General features: G+C 62.4%; 1 protein-coding gene across 2 annotated transcripts in view; it reads left to right on the forward strand.

Annotated features, from left to right (window-relative positions):
• Positions 1–23,721, forward strand: part of PPP2R3B (protein phosphatase 2 regulatory subunit B''beta) — a 55,978-nt gene extending 32,257 nt beyond the window's left edge. For both annotated transcript variants that reach the window (XM_069462882.1, XM_069462883.1), the window contains exons 2-13: positions 4,889–5,074; positions 12,331–12,434; positions 12,698–12,800; positions 14,992–15,066; positions 15,219–15,305; positions 15,775–15,931; positions 17,838–17,886; positions 18,379–18,468; positions 18,792–18,967; positions 19,866–19,984; positions 20,054–20,160; positions 23,533–23,721. In XM_069462882.1, coding sequence (XP_069318983.1) covers positions 4,889–5,074; positions 12,331–12,434; positions 12,698–12,800; positions 14,992–15,066; positions 15,219–15,305; positions 15,775–15,931; positions 17,838–17,886; positions 18,379–18,468; positions 18,792–18,967; positions 19,866–19,984; positions 20,054–20,160; positions 23,533–23,683 — 1,404 coding nt within the window. In that variant the 3' untranslated portion in view covers positions 23,684–23,721. The remainder of the gene's footprint in view (positions 1–4,888; positions 5,075–12,330; positions 12,435–12,697; positions 12,801–14,991; positions 15,067–15,218; positions 15,306–15,774; positions 15,932–17,837; positions 17,887–18,378; positions 18,469–18,791; positions 18,968–19,865; positions 19,985–20,053; positions 20,161–23,532) is intronic.
• Positions 23,722–24,302: the final 581 nt, after the last annotated feature.

Genomic DNA, 24,302 nt, shown 5'->3' on the forward strand with positions numbered 1-24,302 from the left:
GGTGCCCAGGGACCCCAGAAACCCCCTCAGGAGGGGCTCCCACGGGGCCACGGTGCCCAGGGACCCCAGAAACCCCCTCAGGAGGGGCTCCCACGGGGCCACGGTGCCCAGGGACCCAGACACCCCCTCAGGAGGGGCTCCCACGGGGCCACGGTGCCCAGGGACCCAGACACCCCCTTAGGAGGGCTCCCACGGGGTCACGGTGCCCAGGGACCCAGACACCCCCTCAGGAGAGGCTCCCACGGGGCCACGGTGCCCAGGGACCCAGACACCCCCTCAGGAGAGGCTCCCACGGGGCCACGGTGCCCAGGGACCCAGACACCCCCTTAGGAGGGCTCCCACGGGGTCACGGTGCCCAGGGACCCAGACACCCCCTCAGGAGAGGCTCCCACGGGGCCACGGTGCCCAGGGACCCCAGACACCCCCTCAGGAGGGGCTCCCACGGGGCCACGGTGCCCAGGGACCCCAGACACCCCCTTAGGACGGCTCCCACGGGGCCACGGTGCCCAGGGACCCAGACACCCCCTTAGGAGGGCTCCCACGGGGCCACGGTGCCCAGGGACCCAGACACCCCCTTAGGAGGGCTCCCATGGGCCCACGGTGCCCAGGGACCCCAGACACCCCCTCAGGAGGGGCTCCCACGGGGCCACGGTGCCCAGGGACCCCAGACACCCCCTCAGGAGGGGCTCCCACGGGGCCACGGTGCCCAGGGACCCCAGAAACCCCCTCAGGAGGGGCTCCCACGGGGCCACGGTGCCCAGGGACCCCAGAAACCCCCTCAGGAGGGGCTCCCACGGGGCCACGGTGCCCAGGGACCCAGACACCCCCTCAGGAGGGGCTCCCACGGGGCCACGGTGCCCAGGGACCCAGACACCCCCTTAGGAGGGCTCCCACGGGGTCACGGTGCCCAGGGACCCAGACACCCCCTCAGGAGAGGCTCCCACGGGGCCACGGTGCCCAGGGACCCAGACACCCCCTCAGGAGAGGCTCCCACGGGGCCACGGTGCCCAGGGACCCAGACACCCCCTTAGGAGGGCTCCCACGGGGCCACGGTGCCCAGGGACCCAGACACCCCCTCAGGAGAGGCTCCCACGGGGCCACGGTGCCCAGGGACCCCAGACACCCCCTCAGGAGGGGCTCCCACGGGGCCACGGTGCCCAGGGACCCCAGACACCCCCTTAGGACGGCTCCCACGGGGCCACGGTGCCCAGGGACCCAGACACCCCCTTAGGAGGGCTCCCACGGGGTCACAGGTGGCATCTGGCCTCACCAGCTGCTCAGGTCCCTGCGAGACGGGAAGGTCACAGAGGGTTGGCTTCTCCCCAAGGCAGGCCCAGCTGAAGCCCAGGCTTCGTACCCTGACCTGGGTCCTCACTGCTGGAGCCTTTTATTATGTGTGCGGGTGTCCCTGGGCGTCCCTGGGCATCCCTGGCGGTGGCGTGCTGGGTGTGGAGGGGGATGTGTGTGCCGTGGACGTAGAGTTTACCTGTGCGCACCGCGCGGGCGTCCACAGCATCACTCTGCAGCGTGGGACAGGACGGGTCCTCCCTGCCGTGCAGACGGGGACAGAGATGTCCCGCGGGCCGTGTGCTGCGTGGCGCCGTGGGCGGGCTGTGGTGTGTGCTGCCCACGGAACCAGGGCTGTGACATGGACGTGTTTGACATGGGCCTAGGCCGTGCTGAGACGTGGTGCATCCCACACGTGGGGCCTGGGCCGTGACAGAGCGCGTCGGGGACACGGGGCTGTGACGTGGAACGTGGTGGACGCCCCCATGGGGAGCCCGGCCCCGTCCCGGGCAGCTGCGTGCGCTGGGCTCGCTGGAGTCGACCTCTCTGCTCCTATCACGATGTGGCCGTCCTGTGTTTGTCTGTGGTCGTGGGTGGGGAGCAGCGTCACTCTGTGACGGGGACGCTCTGGCCTGCCTTCCTCGGGGGAGAGCGACGGTGGCCTTTGCGCTGTGGTTCGCACCCCTTGGTGAGTCAGGACAGTGCACTCTGGCAAAGGAGCCCTTTGTTTGTTTCAGGGTCCTGGTGGCGTTTGTGTCTGTTCTGTAGCTGTCTGAGGCCCCCCGGGATGGGCCTGAGCGTGAATCTCGCACATGCAGGTTGAGCCGGGTGACACGGTGACAGACACCCTTCTCAGGAGGAGCTGGCCCCGCGCCCTGCCCGGAGGAGGCAGCGGCAGCAGGGTCCCCGCACGTCTCTGTCCTTGCTTTGCCGGCCGTGACGGGGCTGGACAGCGGCTTCCCCGGCCCTGACCGCGGAGAGAGAGCAGGGTCCGCAGGCGCCCAGGGAGGAGGACGTGCGGGGGAGAAGGCTCTAGAACAAGGCCAGGCCCGGGCTGCGGCGTCCCCGCTGGCACCCGCCTCCCCTCGCCTCCACTTCCCGCCGTGAACAGGGCCGGGGGCGCCTGTGTCCCAGGGTCGCTGGTGGCCCTGGCTGCCCCCTCCCCCCCGGTGCTGTCCCTGTGCCCCCTGAGCTGGCTCGTCACACCTGGGGGCTCTGACCCTGGCAGCCGGTCCCGTGAGTGGGGCCTCCTGGGGCACAGACAGGGCCCAGGCTGTGTCCTCGGGCAGCGACACAGGCTCAGTGAGTGGCACCTTGGCCCGAGGTCACCGGACCGTCCTCTCCCCTGGTCTGTGGCCGCAGCCCACAGCGGAGCTGCCCTGGCCTCCCCAGGTCCACTCGCCACGGCAGCCACCATGGGGCCCGTCCCCGGCCCGTCCCCGGCCCATCCCCGGCCCCCATGTGGACTCCTCTGGCCGTGCCCCTGCCCCGTCTGGCCCTCACCTGCTCTCACCTCACAGCACAGGTGTGACTGAGGGGACGCAGGCCCACGTCTGAGGCGTGGACCGAGGGGACTCAGGCCCCCGTCTGAGGCGTGGACCGAGGGGACGCAGGGCCACGTCTGAGGCGGGGACCGAGGGGACGCAGGCCCGCGTCCGAGGCGGGGACCGAGGGGACGCAGCCCCGCGTCTGAGGCGGGGACCGAGGGGACGCGGCCCGCGCGTCTGAGGCGGGGACCGAGGGGACGCAGGGCCACGTCTGAGGCGGGGACCGAGGGGACGCAGGCCCGCGTCTGAGGCGGGGACCGAGGGGACGCAGGCCCGCGCGTCTGAGGCGGGGACCGAGGGGACGCAGGCCCGCGCGTCTGAGGCGGGGACCGAGGGGACGCAGGCCCGCGCGTCTGAGGCGGGGACCGAGGGGACGCGGCCCGCGCGTCTGAGGCGGGGACTGAGGGGACGCGGCCCGCGCGTCTGAGGCGGGGACCGAGGGGACGCGGCCCGCGCGTCTGAGGCGGGGACTGAGGGGACGCGGCCCGCGCGTCTGAGGCGGGGACTGAGGGGACACTAGACTGAGGGGCACATGGCACTGTTTTAGGTGTGTCTGAAGGGTTGAGGCCCCGTGTCTGAGGTGTGACGGAGTGGAATATGACCTTGGGTCTGAGGTATGACTGAGGGGACACAGCCCCGTGTCTCAGGCGTGCACTGAGGGGGATGTGTCCCCGTGTCTGAAGTATGACTGAGGGGCACATGGTGCTGTTTAGGTGTAACTGAGGGAGACATGGCACTGTTGCTCAGGCTGTGCACTGAGCCAGGAGGTGTCCCCCGTTGCAGGCTGAGATAATAACGTCCACCTCACTGGGGTCAGAGACACGTAAACACCGCAGCCCGCTGAGCGTGTGTTGGACCCTCATTATAAACCTGGTGGCAGTAATTTGGCACCTGGTGGGTGCTGCGCGTCCTGCCAGGGGGTGGCTGTTGCCGGGACACCGGGCACCCCGTTCTGTCAGGGGCTCGGCTGTGTGAGCCCCGAGCAGGGCCATGATGCCGACCCTGTGCCTCGGCTGTGCCAGCACTTGCCGTGTGTCCGTCTGTCCCCCAGGGTGGGGACCACGGCTGGCGAGCCTGCAGGGCCTGCCCTGTGAGTCCCGTCTGGTGGCTTCGTGTGGCGGCGCCTGCCTTTGCACTCGGTGGTGACTCTCGTGTTCTGTGTGCCGCTCACCGGGGCCTCGCACCTCTCACCGGGTGTGAAGCTTCTGCGTGTGGCCGTGGTGCACACGCATGTTGAGTTTCCAGCCCTGCTTGAGCTAGTGTCCCTCACGCTCCCCTCCTCTGAGGACGCCTGGCGACCCCAGCCACAGAGGCCTCCGTGGCCTCAGCTTCCCTGGCTCTTTACCCCTCGCCGGAGCACCTCACCCTGTGGGACGCTGCGCTGTCCCTGCGGGGGTGGCCTGGAGCCGAGGCCGCAGGCTGGCTGTGCTCCGTGGCGCCCAGCAGGGCCTCGGTGGCCGTCTCTGCCCCACGCACGGCCCAGGGCAGCTGCGTCTGGCGCCGGGAAGGCGCTCGTGGGCCGGCATGTAGGTGGCTCTGTTGAGCCCTGTGTCCCTGCACCAGGACGGTGTCCTACAGAGCGGGGACAGCGGGTCACCAAGCACAGCCGCAGAGGAGGCTCGGTGGGTCTCCCGCCAGGCCCCCGGGACGCCCGGGGAGTGGCCGACTGTCAACAGGCCTTTCACGTGGTTTGACTGGACAGTCGCTTCCGCTCGGGGACGTCCCCAGGCCGCCGTGTTGGTGTGCAAAGGGCAGCGTGGCCGCCCGCACCCGGCAGCCATCGGTGGGGCCTCGCCCAGGCACCCGGGCGGGCGTCCTGACACCTGCGTGTCCTCGGAGGCTGTGGCAGAGGGTCGCGCGGCTCAGAGTCGGGGTGGGCCAGTCTGCCCTTCCTCTTCCTCTTCCTCCCAGGAGTCACTCAGCATTGCCCAGACCCATCCTGCAAGGCCACCCAGGTCGGGGGTACATGCGTGTCCTCCTCCCCGGGAGGCGGCCGTGCGGGGAAGGCGTGTGTGGCCTCTGGTTCTCACGGCTTCTGCCTGTCGGACCCGCAGGTGCAGACGCGGAAGGAGGAGCCCCTGCCGCCCGCCGCCAGCCAAAGCATTCCCACCTTCTACTTCCCCCGCGGGCGCCCCAAGGACGCGCTCAACGTGGACGCCGTCATCGCCAAGATCGAGAGGGCCTTCGCGCAGTTCCCGCACGAGAGGGCCACCATGGAGAACATGGGCCTCGTGGCCAAGGTGGGTGCCACGGCACGGCGCGGCCCGGGTCGCCCCTGGGCGGGGCGCGGGGGTGGGGGGGTGGCGCATGCTGGCGTCCGTGGTCATAGTCCCGTTTAGAGGTTCGCAGTCGATTCCTGCGTAGATCCCTGAGCCCCTGAACCCCGAGAAGGACGCTCGTGCTGGTCTCACCCTGAGCTGTTCACGAGCACAGACCGTGGCGCCTCCCGGCGTGCACGCATGGTGAGGCGTGTGGCTCCAGGAGCCGTTAGGAAGGCGCGGGCCTTTGTCTGCACCTGCCGGACCGCGTGGGGCGAGCGCCAGGCGGCGTCTCCCGAGCGGGGCGAGCCTGGACCTGCCGTCCCTCCAGGTGACGCGGCGGGCCAGCGTTGGAACCCGGCCTAGACGCCAGGTCTGGGGGCCTCGTGGTTTCCCCTTCAGCGGAGTCCCAGGATCGTCCCTGGCGAGCTGTGCAGGTTCAGCGCGTTCCTTGCGGTTTCCTGCACCGTCCTGTCGTGGGAACTGCCGCGACTCACAGCCCTTCTCTGTCCCGTGTTGCTCCGGGGGTCAGCGGGGTGACTCCCTGTTCCCATCCCCTCCCCTCCCCCGCACCTTCCCTTCCCTTCACGTAGAACCTGTGACGTTTTGGACGGGACTTCTGTGTGCCTTTGCTCCCCGCTTTGGGGATTGCCTTGTCCCTTTGGGCAACAGCCCTGCCGGGATGTAACTCACACCCGCACAACTCAGCCGCCCAGAGCGTGCGATTCGCTGGTCCGTAGTGTATTCCCAGAGCTGTGCGGCCGTCACCGCAGTCAACCTTAGGGCCTTTCCGTCACCCCAGAAAGAAGGGCTGTGCCCTGTAGCTGTCCCTGTCCGTCCCTCTCCCTAGGAAACTGCTAACCCAGTTCTTTCTGCATACATTTGCGTGTTCTGGGCACTTCACATCCGTGGCTTGGGACAATACGTGTCTGGCTTCTTTCACTCCGTGTCTTTGCAGGGTCATCCACGCTGTAACACGTGTGAGGGTTCCATCCCTTTTGTGGCCGAACGCTATTCCAGTGTGTGTGTGTGTGTGTGTGCGCACGCGCGCCCACTCGGACCATCTCCCCTGTGGGCCACTGTCACTAACGCTGCCGTGACATTTGTGGCTGAGTCCTCGCGTGGACACGTGTTTGCATTCTCTGTAGTGTATACGCCTAGGAGCAGACTTGCCGGGTCAGACGGTAACTGTTTAACTTCTGAGGACCCACCGGGGTCCCAAGCGGCCGCCCCGTCTTACGTCCCCGCCAGCAGGGTGAGGGTGGCAGGGGTCTTGGCTCCCTTGTGAGCCTGGCTCCTTTGCACTGCGGACGCCCTGTCCTGGTGCCAAGGGGCATCTCGTCGTGCGGTGACCTGCGTTTCCGTCGTGTTTGTTGATGTCGAGCATCTTCTCTGGGCTCCTCGCCCGTTTGTATGTCTTCCTCAGGGAAACGTCCGTTCTGATCCTTTGCCCGCGTTTGAGTCGGGCTGTTTGTCACTTCACTGTTGAGTTGTGCGAGTTCTTCGTAAATTGCGAACACAAATCCCTCGTCCCTGCCGTGACGTGCAAATGTTTCCTCCCGCTTGCTCGGTGCCTTTTTCCTTTCTCGGCAGTGTCCTTTGAGGAACAAGTTAACGAATCTTGATGAAATTCGTTTCATCTACTTTTTGCTTTTGTTGCCTGTGCTTTTGGTTGTGTATCTGAGAAATCGTTGCTGAATCCAAGGTCATGAAGATTGCTTTTCCTGCTTTTTCTGAGTTTTATAGTTTCAGCTCTTACAACTCTGATCCATTGTGACGTCAGGGTCTCGCTTCCGTGGTCTGCGTGTGGACGTCCGGTTTGTCCCAGCACCGTGTGTTCTAGACACTCTTGTTTCCCCATGGAGGGGTGTTGGCCCCCAGGTCAAAAACCACTTGACTGCAAGTTGCGGGTTCGTTGCTGGACTCGGATTCTCTTCCGTTGATGTGTGTTTCCGGGTCTATACACCACACCGTGTTGGTTAATGTCCGTTTGTAGGAAGTTTTGAAACAGGAAAGTGTGAGCCTTCCAATTTTGTTCTTCTTTTTCAAGCTCGTTTTGGCTTCTTGGGAATCTTCTTTAATTTCGTCCAAAAATGTTGTAGTTTCCAAAGTGCACTTTTATTAAAATTAAAAATTAAATTTATTAAATTTACTCGAAAGTATTTATTTTTGATGTTATTATAAGTGGAATTGTCTTCCGACTTTTATTTTCAGATTGTCACTGCAAGTGTATAGAGGTACAGTTAATTTTTCTGTGTTGACCTTGTATCCTGTCATCCTTCTGAGCTCATCTATTTTAATAATTTTTTAGTGAATACAGGATCACGTCACTTTCAGATAGAAATAGTTTTACTTCCCTTCCAGGGCAAATGTCTTTTATGTCTTTTTCTTGCCCCACTGCTGTGGTTGGGAGCTGCAGTGCTGCTTTGAGTGGGAGTGGCGAGAGATTGTCCTGCCTGGTCACCGTGGGGTCTACGTGCATGTCCCGTCTTGGGAGAGCACCAGTCTTTCCCCATCGCCAGTGCCATCAGCTGAGGGTTTGGTCACTGTCCTTTATCAGGTTGGGGACATGGCTTTCTATTCCTAGTTCGTTAAGTGTTTTCTTAATGAGAATAGATGGTGGATTTCATTAAATGGTTTTTCCACATCACTGAGATGATCGTGTGTTTCGTGTTTTTTGTTTTTTTAGTCTATTAATCTGGTGATTAAATGAGTTGATTTTTGGATGTTCAACCACCCTTGCATTCTTGGGGTAAATCCCACTGGGTGACCATGTCCAATATTTGTTATATTCTGATAATTTTTGGATCTGTATTCGTAAGAGACAGTGTTGGGTAGTTCTCTTATGATTCCTTTGTCTGGTTTTGGTATCAGGGTAATTAATGCCGGTCTCAAAGGACAAGATGGGAAGTGTCCCCTCTTCTATTAGGAATTTCCTTTTCCCGTTACTGTTAAAATTTTGTTTTATAAATATGTAGAAACATACATGGCTACAAGGTCAAAACTGAAGAACCAGATACATTCAGATACGTCCAAATTCTGTCCCTCTGCTCTCCCCCTCCCTGTAAGTAACATTTTCAGAGCCTTAGATTACCGTTTTCTTCTTGTTCTGTTTTTACTATAAGCAAATACATACAGATATGTATGTGTTTATACATATTTATTTTTCATTAATTATTAACTGTTAATTATTAAGGGGTTTTTTATTTTATTTATTTATTTCACCATATTACAGGGGTACAAAAGTTTAGGTTGCATAAACTGCCTTTGCCCCACCCGAGTCAGAGCTTCAAGCGTGTCCATCCCCCACACGGTGCACACCGCACCCGTCAGGTGTGAATATGCCCATCCCCTCCCCCGCCACATCTGCCCGACACCCGATGAATGTTATTCCTAAATGTGCTCTTAGGTGATGATCAGTGAAACCAATTTGATGGTGAGTCCATGGTGCTTGTTTTTCCATTCTTGGGATACTTCACTTAGTAGAATGGGCTCCAGCTCCATCCAGGATAATACAAGAGGTGCTAGATCACCACTGTTTTTTGTGGCTGAGTAGAACTCCATGGTGTACATAGACCACATTTTATTAATCCACTCATGGGTTGATGGGCACTTGGGTTGTTTCCACATCTCTGCAACTGTGACTTGTGCTGCTATAAACATTCCAGTGCAGGTGTCTTATTTATAGAGTGTCTTTTTTTCCCTTTGTACGTATTTAGTGTCTTTCATTTCTGAGATAAAGATGAGCACACTGTTCTGCACTTGGGTGTCTTTGCACCCAGCGTTACATCCAGGAAGTGTCCGTGTCAGCAGGGCTCGTCCCCACCTAGCACGGCAGGGAAGGGCCATGGAAATGACCGGACAGGCCGAGACGGTGCACAGCAATCTCAGCGGTGGGAAAAACCACAGTTGTTCTGAAATCTTTAAACATTTTTGTTGAAAATATTAGAAAGTGTCTCGCAGCTGGTTCCAGATGTGCAGGGAATGAGACATTTATGCGGTAGCTGTCATTTACGACACTGGGCACATTGAGCAGGGAGTGCTTGCTTGCTTTGTGCACACGTAGCAGAAGCAGGGAGTGCTGTGTCCTCCTCACAGTACCTGTGACAGGGAGCGCGTCCCTTCCCTGCGCCTCCTTCCCCCGATGACTGTGTGGAACACCTGAGTACGTGTGCATTTTTTAGCAGTATATCTTTTTTTTTTTTTTTTTTTTTTTGACAGCTTTCCTGGGGTACAATTGAGCTGGTGTAAATGGCACGTGGAAAGCGTGTGATTTAATGAGTCTGACATCCGTGAACACCCGCGAAACCATCAGCACAGTCCGGACAGTAGATGTTTCCGGCATCCCTTAAACTTCAACGTCCTTTAAACTTTACTCTGTCCCGTCCTGATACCTCCCCGCCCCCACTGCAGGCTGCCAGGGCTCCCCTTTCGCTCTCTGCAGCCTGGCTCGACATTCTTAGAGTGTTACATGAACAGAGTCCCGTGGCAGGCGTGTTTTTACCATGGTACAAGTCACGTGACAAAATGCACCATTTTAACCATTTGACATACACAATTCAGAGGCATTTATGGTGTTGCGAGAGCATCATCGCTCTTTAATCCAGAACATTCTCGATACCCAAAAGCAGGCCTCGTCCCATCAGCAGCCACTCCTGTCCCCTCCCCGCCCGGCAGCCACGGACCTGCCTTCTGCCTCCCGGGACTGGCCTGCTCTGGAGTTTCCGTGCACAGCACGTGACCTCCTGCGTGTGTTTTCTTCCACACGGCATCTTCTTGTCAAGGCCCACCCGGATCGTCACACGTGTCAGGACGTCGTTGCTTGTCACAGCTGCATAGTGACCGTGCCTGTGTGTGTGTATGTGTGTGTCTGTGTGTGTACACCACGTCCGGTCCCTGCGTCACTCATTGGTGGACACGGATCGTTCCCCCTCTTGGCTGTTGTGACAAGTGCTGCTGTGAACGTTTGTACAAGTATGTGTTCCAGTCTCGGTTTTCAGGGCACGCGTGTGTGTGCACACGTGTGTATGCATGCGGTGCGCACACACAGCCCTGGCAGTGCAGTTGCCGGGCCACATGGTGACTCCGTGTGTACCTGCTGGGCCACCTGCAGCCTGTTCTCACGGCGGCCACACGGGGCAACGTCCCCCCAGGAGAGCGTGAGGGCTGAGAGTCTAGCGCACGGTCCTGTCACCTCCCAGGGGACAGTGGGACCTTTCCTTCCCGTCCTGTGTCTGTTCTCTTCCCTGAGAGTCTAGCGCACGGTCCTGTCACCTCCCAGGGGACGGTGGGACCTTTCCTTCCCATCCTGTGTCTGTTCTCTTCCCTGAGGACTTCTAGCCCACGGTCCTGTCACCTCCCAGGGGACAGTGGGACCTTTCCTTCCCGTCCTGTGTCTGTTCTCTTCCCTGAGAGTCTAGCACAGGGTCCTGTCACCTCCCAGGGGACAGTGGGACCTTTCCTTCCTGTCCTGTGTCTGTTCTCTTCCCAGAGGCTGGAAGTCCAAGATCCCAGCGTGGCAGAGGCCGTGTCTGGTGGGGACTCACTTCCTGGTTCATAGATGGCGCCTTCTCGCTGTGTCCTCACAGGGTGGAAGGGGCGAGGGAGCTCTCTGGGGTCCCTTTTATAAGGACCCTGATCCCATCCATGAAGCTCCACCCTCAGGACCTACCTCATCCTGTCCCAAAGGCCCCACCTCCTGACACCGTCCGCTCGGGGGTGAGGTTGCAACATAGGGGCTTGGCAGGAACACAAACATTCAGACTGTGACGGCCTTTATTAGAATAAGGGTGTTACCTTCTGTTCCTGGTTCCTGGTCTGTTTGTTGTTGGTAATGTTACTACCATCTTGATTTTCTAAACCCTGCTGCCGTGAACTTGCCATGTGCACTCCGTGTGGGGCTGTGCAGTGACTGTCCTGCCATTTCCTGTGTCCTTGGCGGTTGGGTGTCGGGGACACGCAGGCCTCCTGCCGAGACTGGGCAATGTCCCGTATTCCTGTTCTGTCTCCGGCAGTGCGTGTGGCCGGTCCCTCACACACTTGCTGGGATTCACTGGCGAGGGCTTCTGGGTCTGGGATTTTCCTGGTGGGAAAGTTTTTAAGTGTGGGTCCCTTGAAGACACACAGGACTGCTCACGTTTTCCTTTTTTTTTTTTTTTTTTTTTTTGAGACAGAGTCTGTCTCTGTCGCCCGGGCTAGAGTGCCGTGGCGTCAGCCTCGCTCACAGCAACCTCAAACTCCTGGGCTCAAGCGATCCTCCTGCCTCAGCCTCCCGAGTAGCTGGGACGACAGACATGCGCCACCGTGCCTGGCTGATTTTTCTATATATATTTTAGCTGTCCATATAATTTCTTTCTATTTTAAGTAGAGATGGGGTCTCGCTCTGGCTCAGGCTGGTCTCGAACTCCTGAGCTCAAACGATCCACCCGCCTCGGCCTCCCAGAGTGCTGGGATGACAGGCGTGAGCCACCGCGCCCGGCCTGCTCAGGTTTTCTGTGTGAGCCGTTTTGGTTGGGCGTGTTCATCAGGGAATTCGTCTCCTTCACCAACCTTGTGCAGTTTGTTGGCAAAGCTACGCACGAGGGTCCACTGCGTGTGGTTTGCAGGCTCTGCCGTAAAGGCCGATGGTGGCAATTTGTGTTTTCTTTCCTTTTTCTTGAAGTTTTGATAAATGTTAACTGATTTTTTAAAAGTTTCAAATCATCCAGTTTTGGTTTTGTGGATATTCTCTGTTGAACATTCGCTTTCTTTTTCCTTCATCTCTGCCTGTTAGTGACCTCCTCCTCTAAGGCAGGCCTGTCAGGCTGCGGACGTGCCGCGGGTCCCTGCCGTAGCCGGGTCCCACGCGTTCTGCTGTGTGACGTTTCCGTCGCTGTCACGTCCAGCATAGTTTCTGCTCACGTGCTCACGTACTCCTTGGAGGACGGGTGACCGGCAGGCAGCTGCGCCCTTTCTACGCACGCGGGGACCGCGGCCCGCTGGTTCCCGGCGCGGACTCGCGTCTCTGCGCTCGGGGACGGCCGCGCGCTGCGCCTGCCGAGCTCCCGCAAGGGCCGGACTGAGCGACGCGCTCGGGTGCGGGAAAAGGGCAGAGTCTGCGTGTTCCGACGCGCTCGCGCTGCCCCCGCGGTGCGGGAGGGCGAGGGCCGCGGGGTCGCCTCGGAGCGCGCGGTTTGCAGGGGGAGCTGCGGGGGTCCGCCCTGCTCACGCACCCCCCACACCCCCGCCCTCGTGCGCAGGCCTGCGGCTGCCCCCTCTACTGGAAGGCGCCCCTGTTCTGCGGCGCCGGCGGGGAGCGCACGGGCTCCGTGTCCGTCCACAAGTTCGTCGCCATGTGGAGGAAGTAAGTCCGGGCGGGGCAGCGGTGCGGGCGGAGGGGTCCCCGGGTCCTCGCCGCGCCAAGGGCCGCGCGTCCCGGGCCTGGCCCTGTGCGGCCGCGACGGCGAGAGATGAAACTAGCGCTGCAGGCCCGGCCCTGCCCGAGCCGTCCCCCCCGCACCGGATTCCGCCCGCCCAGCGAGACCCCGCCGTCGCGCCCGGCACCCGCGCAGGGCCCGGTGCGCAGCCGTGTGCGGGGACGGCACCACGTCCTCGGTGTCGTTGCAGAGTCCTGCACAGCTGCCACGACGCCGCCGCCAAGTTCGTGCATCTGCTCATGAACCCGGGCTGCAACTACCTGGTGCAGGAGGACTTCGTCCCCTTCCTGCAGGTGAGGCCGCGTCCACACCGCACACAGCTTCCTGCGTCCACACCACACACACCTTCCTGCTCCTTCAGGTGAGGCTGGGTCCACACCACACACATGGTCCTGCATCCACACCGCACACCTTCTTCCTCTTCCCAGGTAAGGGCCTGGGTCTACACCACACACCTTCCTCCTCCTCCCAGGTGAGGGCCTGGGTCTACACCACACACCTCCTCCTCCCAGGTGAGGGCCTGGGTCTACACCACACACCCTCCTCCTCCTCACAGGTGAGGGCCTGGGTCTACACCACACACCTCCTCCTCCCAGGTGAGGGCCTGGGTCTACACTACACGCCTTGCTCTTCCTCACAGGTCAGGACTGTGTCTATACCACATGCCTTACTCCTCCTCTCAGGTGAGGCTATGTCTACACCACACAGCTTCCTCCTACTCCCAGGTGAGGGCCTGGGTCTACACCACACACCTTCCTCCTCCTCCCAAGTGAGGGCCTGGGTCTACACCACACACCTTCCTCCTCCTCCTCCCAGGTGAGGGCTTGGGTCTACACCACACGCCTTGCTCTTCCTCACAGGTGAGGGCCTGCGTCTACACCCCACACCCTCCTCCTCCTCACAGGTGAGGGCCTGGATCTACACCACACACCTTCCTCCTCCTCCTCCCAGGTGAGGTCCTGGGTCTACACCACACACCTTCCTCCTCCTCCCAGGTGAGGGCCTGGGTCTACACCACACACCTTCCTCCTCCTCCCAGGTGAGGGCCTGGGTCTACACCACACACCTTCCTCCTCCTCCTCTCAGGTGAGGGCCTGGATCTACACCACACACCTTCTTCCTCCTCCTCCCAGGTGAGGGCCTGGGTCTACACCACACACCTTCCTCCTCCTCCTCCCAGGTGAGGGCCTGGGTCTATACCACACACCTTCCTCCTCCTCCTCCCAAGTGAGGGCCTGGGTCTACACCACACACCTTCCTCCTCCTCCTCCCAGGTGAGGGCTTGGGTCTACACCACACGCCTTGCTCTTCCTCACAGGTGAGGGCCTGCGTCTACACCCCACACCCTCCTCCTCCTCACAGGTGAGGGCCTGGGTCTACACCACACACCTTCCTCCTCCTCCTCCCAGGTGAGGGCTTGGGTCTACACCACACACCTTCCTCCTCCTCCTCCCAGGTGAGGGCTTGGGTCTACACCACACGCCTTGCTCTTCCTCACAGGTCAGGACTGTGTCTATACCACATACCTTGCTCCTCCTCTCAGGTGAGGCTATGTCTACACCACACACCTTCCTCCTACTCCGAGGTCAGGGCCTGGGTCTACACCACATAGCTTCCTCCTCCTCCCGGGTGAGGGCTGTGTCTACACCACATGCCTTCCTCCTCCTCCCAGGTGAGGGGCTGGGTCTACACCACACACCTTCCTCTTCCTCCCAGGTGAGGACTGTGTCTACACCCCACACCTTCCTCCTCCTCTCAGGTGAGGGCCTGGGTCTACACCACACACACTCCTCCCAGGTGAGGGCTGTGTCTACACCACACACCTTCCTCCTCCTCCCAGGTAAGGGCCTGGGTCTGCACGACATGCAGGCCCATATCCTGGCACCTTCCTTTGGGTGCTGTTTCCCTCGGAGCCTGCTCAGAGACCATCCTCTGTGATTGCCAGGGGCCGGCGTTGCAGATGTCGTCAGTGCCTTTGGACGTGGCACTTGGGAGGCAGAGGCGATAGCGCTCTTTGGCCTCGTGCTTTCCACATGGAATGGCCCAGGGTGTTGCAGGTGGTGTATCCTGTGTGCCACTCTGATTGCCTGGGAGTCAATTCAGTGTGTCGTTTTCTTTCTGGGGACGATGGCAGAGGGGACTGGGAGGTGTATGATGCCACTTATTCCTTAGGGACATACTGAGCAACTTAAATGGCAACAGTTCAAGCAGAGGTGACGTCGCAGTTGGGTGACAGTGGCTCTGTGACTTCCCTCGGACTTCCGTGTGGCTCGTGGGCTGGTTAGCGTTCACGTTGCGCTGTGTTGAGAGAGGGGTGAGGTGGCGGTGGGGACGGCAGCCCGGCTGTCGTGGTGTCGCCTCGTGGCTTACACGGGCCGCTGTGACAGGGCGTCCGCAGAAGCAGCCCGTCTTCCCCGCGTGGCCGTGGGGCGGCGTGGGGTCGAGCGCGGGGTCTGCGCTACAGCTCTGTGCGTCCGCCCGCAGGACGTGGTGAACACGCACCCCGGCCTGTCCTTCCTCAAGGAGGCGTCGGAGTTCCACTCGCGCTACATCACCACGGTGAGTGCCCCGCGCCTGCGCCCTCCCGGCTCCCCCAGCTCCCTTTCCCGTGATGGGGGCGACCTCTGTCGGGTGGGGGCCCTGCAGTGTAGCCCCCTGCGCCCGGCCCGCCCCACCCCGCCCCGCCCCAGGCTGACAGACGCCTCCCGCAGGTCATCCAGAGGATCTTCTACACGGTCAACAGGTCCTGGTCGGGGAGGATCACGTGCGCGGAGCTCAGGAGGAGCACCTTCCTGCAGGTGGGCGGGGCGGGCGGGCGGCCTCCCTCCTCGCGGGACCCCGGGCGTCCCCGCCACGCCCCGCAGGCTGAGCGCGCAGTGGGACGGGACGGCACCTGCCCACGCGGGGCCGCTGGGGTGCGGGATGCTGCCCGATGTGGGAGCCGGGGCTTCCCCACCCCCTGAGCCGCTGCGACCAGACCGGAGCCCTGTGCTCCGCAAGCCACGCCCACACTGCACAGCCGCGCCCACAGCGGAGCCCTGCGCTCCGCCCAGCCACGCCCACTGCACAGCCACGCCCACAGCGGAGCCCTTTGCTCCACACAGCCACGCCCACACTCCCCAGCCACGCCCACACTCCCCAGCCACGCCCACAGCAGAGCCCTGCGCTCCGCCCAGCCACGCCCACACTGCACAGCCACGCCCACGCCGGGCGCCCTGCACCGCGGAGGCCCGTGCGTCACGCCCCGTGCTGGGGTTGCCCCGGCAGAACGTGGCCCTCCTGGAGGAGGAGGCGGACATCAACCAGCTGACCGAGTACTTCTCCTACGAGCACTTCTACGTCATCTACTGCAAGTTCTGGGAGCTGGACACGGACCACGACCTGCTCATCGATGCAAGGGACCTGGCCAGACACAACGACCACGGTGAGCACGTGGCCCGGGGCCCACAGGACATGGCGGGCATCCTCCTCCGGCCTTCAGCGGGGTTCTTTGACCCGAGCCTTCTCCTCCCCTCCCTGCCCCATGTCCCCGTCTCTGCACCGCCTGTGTGTGGGCGAGGCCTCTGCGCCCCAAGAGTTTATGGTCAGCGGGAGGTGCTCAGCCATGCGGGGGGTGAGCGCACCACGGACACAGCTGGGACCTCCCCCCACCCCCCATCAGGGCCGCGGTCCCTGTGAACTCCTCTGTCCAGGCTCCAGCTTCATGTCCCTCAGAGCTCCTCTTGTGTCCACTCGAGGTATCGGTCAGGGTGACGTGTGGGGCTGTTTGTCACAGAGCGTGGCCTGAGCTGGTAGTGGCCTCCAGGCCTGACGTGGCCGTGTTCATCGCAGGGACCAGAGTCTTGGCGGCCAGGACAGGGCAGGGCGCAGCCAGAGGCTTCTGGAACAATCTATTTGGATTGCCGAGGAGGCTGCTTTGATGGGCTACTTTCCTCCTTTTCCCTGGGAAACCCGGAGGGGGTCGTCCCTGTGACATTACGACAGAGGGCGCGAGGCTCAGAGCAGGCTGTGCGGTGTGAGGTTGTGTCTCCTTGGACACGGTCTTGTTTCCAAATGTCATTAGACTAGGGCAGTCGGAGTCAGTTCTGCTGGTTCCACAGGGGCTTCCGGAATAAACCTGGGGGCTCAACCCACAGGAATTCACCCTCCCCGAGTCCCGGAGCCCAGGAGTGTGAGAGGCAGGTGTCTCGGGGCCGCGCTCCCTCCGCAGGCTCCAGGGGAGGCTCCTTCCTGCCTCTCCCAGCTCCTGGGGGCTCCAGGCGTTCCTGGGCTCGTGGCCGCGTCCCTCCCGTCTCTGCCTCCGTCTCCACATGGCTTCTCCTCTGCGTCTGTGTCTCCTCTGCTGTCTCTTACGGGGACACTTGGCCATTGGGTTTAGGGCCCTCCCTACTCCACGAGGGTGTCACCTTGAGATCTTTCAGTAATTACCTCTGCACAGACCCTGTTTCTACATAAGGTCCTGTTCCCGGGTACCAGAGCTCAGGGCTTATGTTTTGGGGGCACAGTTCAGGCCATAGCAGCATCCAGTCATTTCTCATCAGGGGAGACGTGACCCAGGCAGGATGCGTTGGGGGTGGGGGAGAGACTGCCTTCATCTTCCCATCTCACGGGTGTAGTGTTTATCACGGGGGAACTGCATCCTCCCCAAATTCACATGTTGGAGCCCTGACCCCCAGGACATCAGACTGTGGCTGTGTTTGGAGATGGGTCTTTAAAGAGGTGACTAAGGTAAACTGAGGCACTAGGGTGGGCCCTGATCCAACAGGACTGGTGTCTCTATAAGCAGAGGAGATGAGGGCACAGACAGGCACAGACGGACGACCCCGTGAGGACACGGGGAGAAGACGGCGTCTGCGCGCCCAGGAGAGAGAGAGGCCTCAGGAGACGCCTTGAGCTCGGGTTGCAGCCTGCAGGATGTGGGGGGCGGAGCCCTGTGGTTTAGGCTCCTCAGTGAGTGTTCCTGCCATAGCGGGGCCTGCACTGCCCGAGCCCGTCCGTGCCTTGCGCTGTGTCTCAGTCGCGTTCTGGTTGCAACGCGTTTGTTCCCGGGAACGCAGCTGGGGTGCGGGGGTGGGACGTGGGTGTCTGAAACATGGGCGCGTGTTCGTTCTGCTCTTCGCAAACCTGACTCGCAGCCCCCGGCAGCTTCCACTGCGGGCAAGGCCGTGAGCACGCGGAGCTGCCTGCGTAGACAGCGGGTCCCGGGGACCCCCCCCCCCCCCCCCCCCGCCTCTCAGCGCGTCAGACCCGGCCGCCCCGGGCTCTGCTCTGAGACCGCGCGTGGGGTGGGGCCGCCGCGTCCCTGCTCACGAGCCCGCCTGTCCTTGCAGCCATTTCTGCCAAGATGATCGACAGGATCTTCTCGGGGGCGGTGACGCGGTACGTACGGCCGGCGCCTCGGGTCCCGTCCTCTGCGCACCCGGGTGACAGCCCCAGACCTCCCCATTCCCGCCACCGTGAACTCGCCGGGCTCGGACAGGGATGGCTTTGTCACGCGAGGCCCCCCAGGGAGGGATGCCTGAGCTGTCACTTGAGGTACTAAATGATAGGACACACGCCTGTCGTGGGAGGTCCCCAGGGGACACACACGTCTCGGGAGGCGAGTCCTCAGTGCGGGAACAGCACAGGCCCCATCGGAGGTGCCAGGCGCTGGGCGTCACAGTGACTCTGGGGAGCGTGTGAGGCCTTCAGGTGGCTGTGACTGCGGTGGCCACTTCTGACCCCACCGGGATCTGGAAGCCCCAAGGGCCCCTCCCCGGAGGGCGGGGACCCCCGAGGCTCCTCCGGTCGCGCGCCCTGGGCAGGGACCGCCCCTTCCTCCTGCTCCTCCTCACGGGCGTCTCTGTCTCTCAATTGCGGCCCCAAACCCAGAGGCAGAAAAGTACAGAAAGAAGGAAAAATAAGCTACGCCGACTTTGTCTGGTTCTTGATCTCGGAAGAAGACAAAAAAACCCCGACCAGGTGGGTGTTTGGCGGCAGGGTCAGAAGCCGCGCACGGGACGGTGGGCGTGGCACTGCCAGCGTGGCTGTGCGTAGGCGACAGTGGGCGTGGCACTGCGTGGCTGCGGGTACGGGACGGGGGGCGTGGCACTCCCAGCGTCTCGCTGTGCGCAGGCGACAGTGGGCGTGGCACTCCCAGCGTCTCGCTGTGCGCAGGCGACAGTGGGCGTGGCACTCCCTGCCCGGGGCTGCCCTGCGGAGCGGAGTGGGCAGCGCTGTCCCCGGCGGGTCCCCGCGGGACACGGCTGTCCCGGCTTCGGGCTGAGCAGCCGTGCGCCCCGCAGCATCGAGTACTGGTTCCGCTGCATGGACCTGGACGGCGACGGGGCGCTGTCCATGTTCGAGCTGGAGTACTTCTACGAGGAGCAGTGTCGCCGGCTGGACAGCATGGCCATCGAGGCCCTGCCCTTCCAGGACTGCCTGTGCCAGATGCTCGACCTGGTCAAGCCCCGCAGCGAAGGTGGCGCCCGGGGCAGGGGCAGCCCGGGGAGGGGACAGCCCCGTGGGAGGGACACCCTGGGATGAGGGCCCTGCGGGAAGGGCTGTCCCCACGGGGGGCTCGTGAGGACGCAACGCCACCGTGCATCCTGTTCTTGCTCAGGGCCCACCCCCCGCGAGGACGTCAGCGCCGCCCGGGGTGACTCCGGGGTGGCTGGGGATGAGAGCCCAGGGCAGGGAGCGCGTGTCCTCACGGTGGGGGGCACTTGGGGGGTGTCAGCACTGACGTTCAGGGAGCGTCACGGACTTGGTGTTGACACAGCACAGCGACCCCAGCCCCGTGTGTTCCCCAAATCCCTCTGATGCCAGAGGGACGGGGGCGGGGGAAACATTCTCCCCAGACTCGGTCCCTGCAGGGACAGGGGAGACTCTCCCTACACCGAGTCCCTACGGGGACAGGGGGACCCTCGCTAAACTCCGGCACCTCCGTTAGCTTTGTGCTCTGTGTTTCGGAATCCGGGGGTTGGTTGGTAACTTTGGGGATCGTTCTGAGACGGAGACACCGGCCACCTCTTGTCCCTAGCTGTGGCTTCTCCCCGTCTGTGCTGTTGCGACAGCTTCCCTGGCAGGGACCGCGCCGCGCCTGTCATTGCAGGTCCACGGGCGCCCCCTGGTGGCCGGCGCCCCGCTCTGTCCTGTGCGCGCTCGGTCTCCCCGCACGCGGCCCCTGCGCAGCCTGAGGCCTCGCACGCTGCAGTCCACGCCCAGAACCGCCCGTGTGTCCCCTTTGACGCAAGCCGGGCGGGGTCGAAGCAGGGAGCACCGTGCGTGCCGCATCCTGCCGCGGGTGTCGCTACCGCAGCCGCCACGCTGAGTGCGGGCCTCTGACAGCGTCTCTCTGCCGCGCTCGGTCCCCGCAGGGAAGATCACGCTGCACGACCTGAAGCGCTGCAAACTCGCCAACGTCTTCTTCGACACGTTCTTCAACATCGAGAAGTACCTGGACCACGAGCAGAAAGAGCAGGTCTCCCTGCTCAGGGTGAGTGCGGGGGGCGGGCAGGCTCCCCGCCACGCCGCGGGCGCCCCGTGACACGCGTGCGTCCCCCAGGAGAGTGACAGCGACAGCCCGGAGCTCTCGGACTGGGAGAAGTACGCGGCGGAGGAGTACGACATCCTGGTGGCCGAGGAGGCCGCGGGGGAGCCCTGGGACGACGGGTGAGCGCAACCTGCGGGGACGTGGGGGCTGGCGGGGACATTTTCCGCAACTTGTGACGTCTTCTCTTACTGTGGTCTCTCAGCGAGCAGCTCTCCGTCCTGGGGAGGTGCCACTGCGCCTCGGTTGCTTTTACGGCTGTGCTTTTGCTGTCCTGGCTACAAAGCCATTGCTGATTCCAAAGCCACGAAGGTTGTCCTCCTTGGGTTTTGTCCCTTCCCATTTTACCGGAGGTCTGTGATCCCTGCAGAGCAGAGTTTCCTGAGACTGTGGAGCACGTTCGCTCCCGTGCACACGGATGTCAGTTGTCCCCGCGGCTGTTTTGGCAAAGCCGTGGAGTTGCCGGGCGTCCTTATGGGAACTTAATTGTCCGTGAGCCCGTGGTCTGTTTCTGGACCTCACTCAGATCTGTTGGTGTGTGTCTGTCCGTGCCCACACACGGTGCCGTGGCCGCGGCTGTATCGTGGGCACTGAAGTCACAGAGCGGGAACCTCCGGCCACGGGGCTGTTCGAGAGCGTCTGGGCCCTTCCCCCTGCGTTGTCTGCTGTGTGCGTGTCAGACTCCGCACGGCGCTCGCTGTGGGGGTGAGCGTTGGCGTCCTGACCACAGGGACCCCGTCTGTCCCGCTGGTTAGTGTCTGTCCTCGACCAACGCTGAGGTCAGCCCTGAGGCAGCGACCTAACTTGCCGTCCTGAGGTGAGGGCTCATCAATGCTCTGTTTAAAAAATTTTATTATGTTTATAGTCAGGGTCTTTCTCTGTCGCCCAGGCTGGAGTGCCGTGGCGTCATCACAGCTCACAGCAGCCTCCAACTCCTGGGCTCAAGCGATCCTCCTGCCTCAGCCTCCCGAGTAGCTGGGACTACAGGCATGCACCACCATGCCTGGCCAATTTTTCTATTTTTAGTAGAGGCAGGGTCTTGCTATGTTGCCCAGGCTGATCTTGAACTCCTGGCCTCCAAAAGTGCTAGAATCACAGGCGTGAGCCGCTGCACCCAGCCAACGCTTTTTCCACCACCCCATTGCGTTGGCTATTTTGGCCTCTTTGTCTTTATGTGTAAATTAAGAATAAGGTGGTTTATTTCTACAAAACCTTCTGCTGACACTTTGACCAAGGTTTTGATGGAAGACGAGATTGACATGGGGCCAGCTGGCGTCTTGTCACAGCACACGGCCGGTCCGCTGACCTGTCACCTTCCACTCGGGTCTCCTCTGCCGTCAGCATCTCGCAGCTCTGTGGGCAGGTTCTATGTGGATTCTGTGAGAGTTCTTTGTATTTCATAATTGTTTGGTGTTGTAAAAGGTGCTTTCTAAATTCCCATCTCCAGCTGTTCACCGGCAGCGTAAACACCAGTTCTAACGGCTTTTCAGGGGCTCTTTGGGGTTTTCCACGTAGACAGACAGTCATGTGTCCGTGAACGGGTCGGTTTGACCCTTCTCAGCGCTCTGTGAGCGTTTTCTTTCCTTCTCCTGCCTGTCGCTGCCCAGAACCTGCGGCCTGGTGGGGTGGGGCGGGGCCGGGGCGTTTGCTTGGTCCCGGGCTTGGGTGGGACGAACGCGTCCCGACCTTCACCGTGGAGCCCACCTGTCAGCTGGAGGAGGTCCCTTCCGTCCTCATTTCCCGGGACTGTGTCGTGACGCTGAAGCTTGTCAGCGGCCTCGGCGGGGACGGTCTCTCCCCGCAGTCCCTGTGCAGCGAGTCCCAGCCAGGGCCCTGGCGTCCCCAGGGGACCCTGCCCAGTGAGGACACCTGTCCTCCCCGTGTCCTGCTGGCACAGTGGACGGCGTCCCCCTCCCCTCGTCCCCTGCAGGGGTTGGTGCTGCTGCCTCCCCGAGTGCAGCCGGATTCAGCGGTGACACCGCGGGACCCGGAGTCTGCTTTGACAGCAGCGGCTTTTGTCGTGTTTTACCCCCTTTAGCGCGGGGTGAGGTACCGTGCCCTGTGCGTGTCACGTGTACGCCGTGGGAGCTTTGGCACGCGTGTGCGTGCACGAAGCCATCGCCACAGTCGAGACGACACGGACCTGTGTCACCCCACAGCCCCCTGCCCCTCCCCAGCGCCAGAGGCCGGTTGGCATTTTCTTGGATTTTATGTAACCGTTTGGTGGGATTTGCCCGTGAGGCCGTCTGGAGCTGCAGTCGTCTGAGGCGTGTCACTAAATCCCGTGACAGATACGAGGTGCGGTTCTGTGTCTCTGCTGCAGTGGGCGTCGGGGGCTTGTGCCTTTCAGAGACTGGTCCAGTCGCCCAGGTCGTGCACTTTGGTACTGTTCACAGAATTCCCCGGTTGTGATTTTACTGGCGGCAGAATCCAGTGACACCGCCTCTCATGTCCCCGATAGCGACGATTTCTGTTTCTGTGACAGCGTGGCATGGGGGTGTCCCACGCCACTTAGGGCAATGACCCCAAGTGCCCTAGTCCTGTCTGTCCTGTGTGTCCGTTTCTGTTGCTCTCTGCCGGGACCTTCCTTCTCCTCCTCCTCCAGTTTGCTCAGGTCGTGCACGGGGCCTCTGTTCTCTTCTGCGTGGCCGTGTGCAGGCAGCTCAGGGCACTTTGGCGCTGCGCTGGGACTCCCTGGGCCCCGTACGCGTGGGGACGGTGGCCCCGGCTCCGTGGAGGGGCGTCTCAGCCCCGTGCCACCCTGCCCCGCCTCCCTGCTGAGCCGGGAGGCCCATCCGTGTCCTGCCCTGCGGCCTCGGCTGGCTGTCCCTGACGTGCATGTGTGTCACTGTTCCTCCTGCTCAGTTCTCTGCCCAGGCAGCTGACCCTGGGTCCCTGCTCTCTAGAACCTTCCACGCTCTCTTCTCCTGCCGTAACCTGTAGAGCAGCTGTGGCCACCGGCCACATCCTGTGTCCCCACCTGACATCCGTCCCCAGTGCCATCGGCATTGAGTCCAGGGTGCACCCGGGTGCCACGCTCTGGCTGTGCAGGCCCGTTGGGGACAGTGACCGCCGGTGGCCAGGCGCCCTCGGGAGCAGCAGTGTTTCCGCAGGGTGAGGACAGGGCTCTGCGTGTCTGGGCTGCGCTGGGTTCTGGAAGAGTCCGTGCCGAGTCCTGTGCGGGAACCCAGGCAGCACTGGCCGCGTCACTGCTGGGACTTCAAGGGGAAGCCTGTGTCAGGGTCCTTCCGTGTTACGTGTTTTGGTGAAAATCGCGGTGGTGGCCTCAGGTGGACAGAGAGTGTTTTGAAGGGTCTCGGAGGAACTTGCCTGAACACACCGAGTTCAGTCCCACTTTTTATGCAAACGGCCCTCACTGTGACGCGGCCGCCGTCCCCTCCCGGGCGGTGCTGGAGGGCAGACGTGTGCGGCCCGGCGGCCGGGCGTGTGCTCCGAGCCCTCACACGGCCGCCCCTCGCGGCCGCCCGTTGCAGGTACGAGGCGGAGCTGAGCCCCGTGGAGCAGAAGCTGAGCGCGCTGCGCAGCCCCCTGGCGCAGAGGCCGTTCTTCGAGGCGCCCTCGGCCCTGGGCGCCGTGGAGCTGTACGAGTACGCCTGTGCCGACGAGGACCTGCCGCCGCTGTGACGTCCCTCCGCACGGCCCCTCCGCACGGCCCCTCCCCACGGCCCCTCCGCACGGCCCGCCCGACGCCGCGGCTTCCGTGTAAAAACAAAACTGTTGAGTTGTTGGACTGTCTTTTGTGGCAGATGACGTGCGTTTGTATGGAATGATAAATTTTTATTTATTCACGGAAGCGTGTCACACGTTTGTTCCCGCCTGTCTCTGGGGCCGGCGCGGGGACACACGCTAGGGCCACCCGTGGGCCGGGACAGGCTCCGGCGTGGAGGCCCCCAGCCTGGCGTCTGCAGTGGCCACGACGGAGTTCTGTGGAGCCGGGGCCCCTGCCACCCAGCCAGCCCCTCAGGTCCCCAAGGTGCACGGGACACACACAGGCCCCGGCCGGGGACACACTCAGGCACACGTGGGCAGGAGGGTCTTGGCGTGGCCGCTCTGGGGAAATGACCTGCCCGGGCCCCGGCCCCCCACCGTCGGCGCCAGCCGCCCCTGGCCCCCCCGGGCGGGCTGTGCACCACGTTGGCAACTGCGCTGGGGGACTGGGAGTCCCTGGCACAGGACGGGCACGTTGAAGACATTGCCGTGGGGGCACACAGAGCCTCTGCTGCACCTGTACCCGGGCAGGTCT

This window comes from Eulemur rufifrons, chromosome 30 (assembly GCF_041146395.1).
Source record: "Eulemur rufifrons isolate Redbay chromosome 30, OSU_ERuf_1, whole genome shotgun sequence".
NCBI lineage: Eukaryota > Metazoa > Chordata > Mammalia > Primates > Lemuridae > Eulemur > Eulemur rufifrons.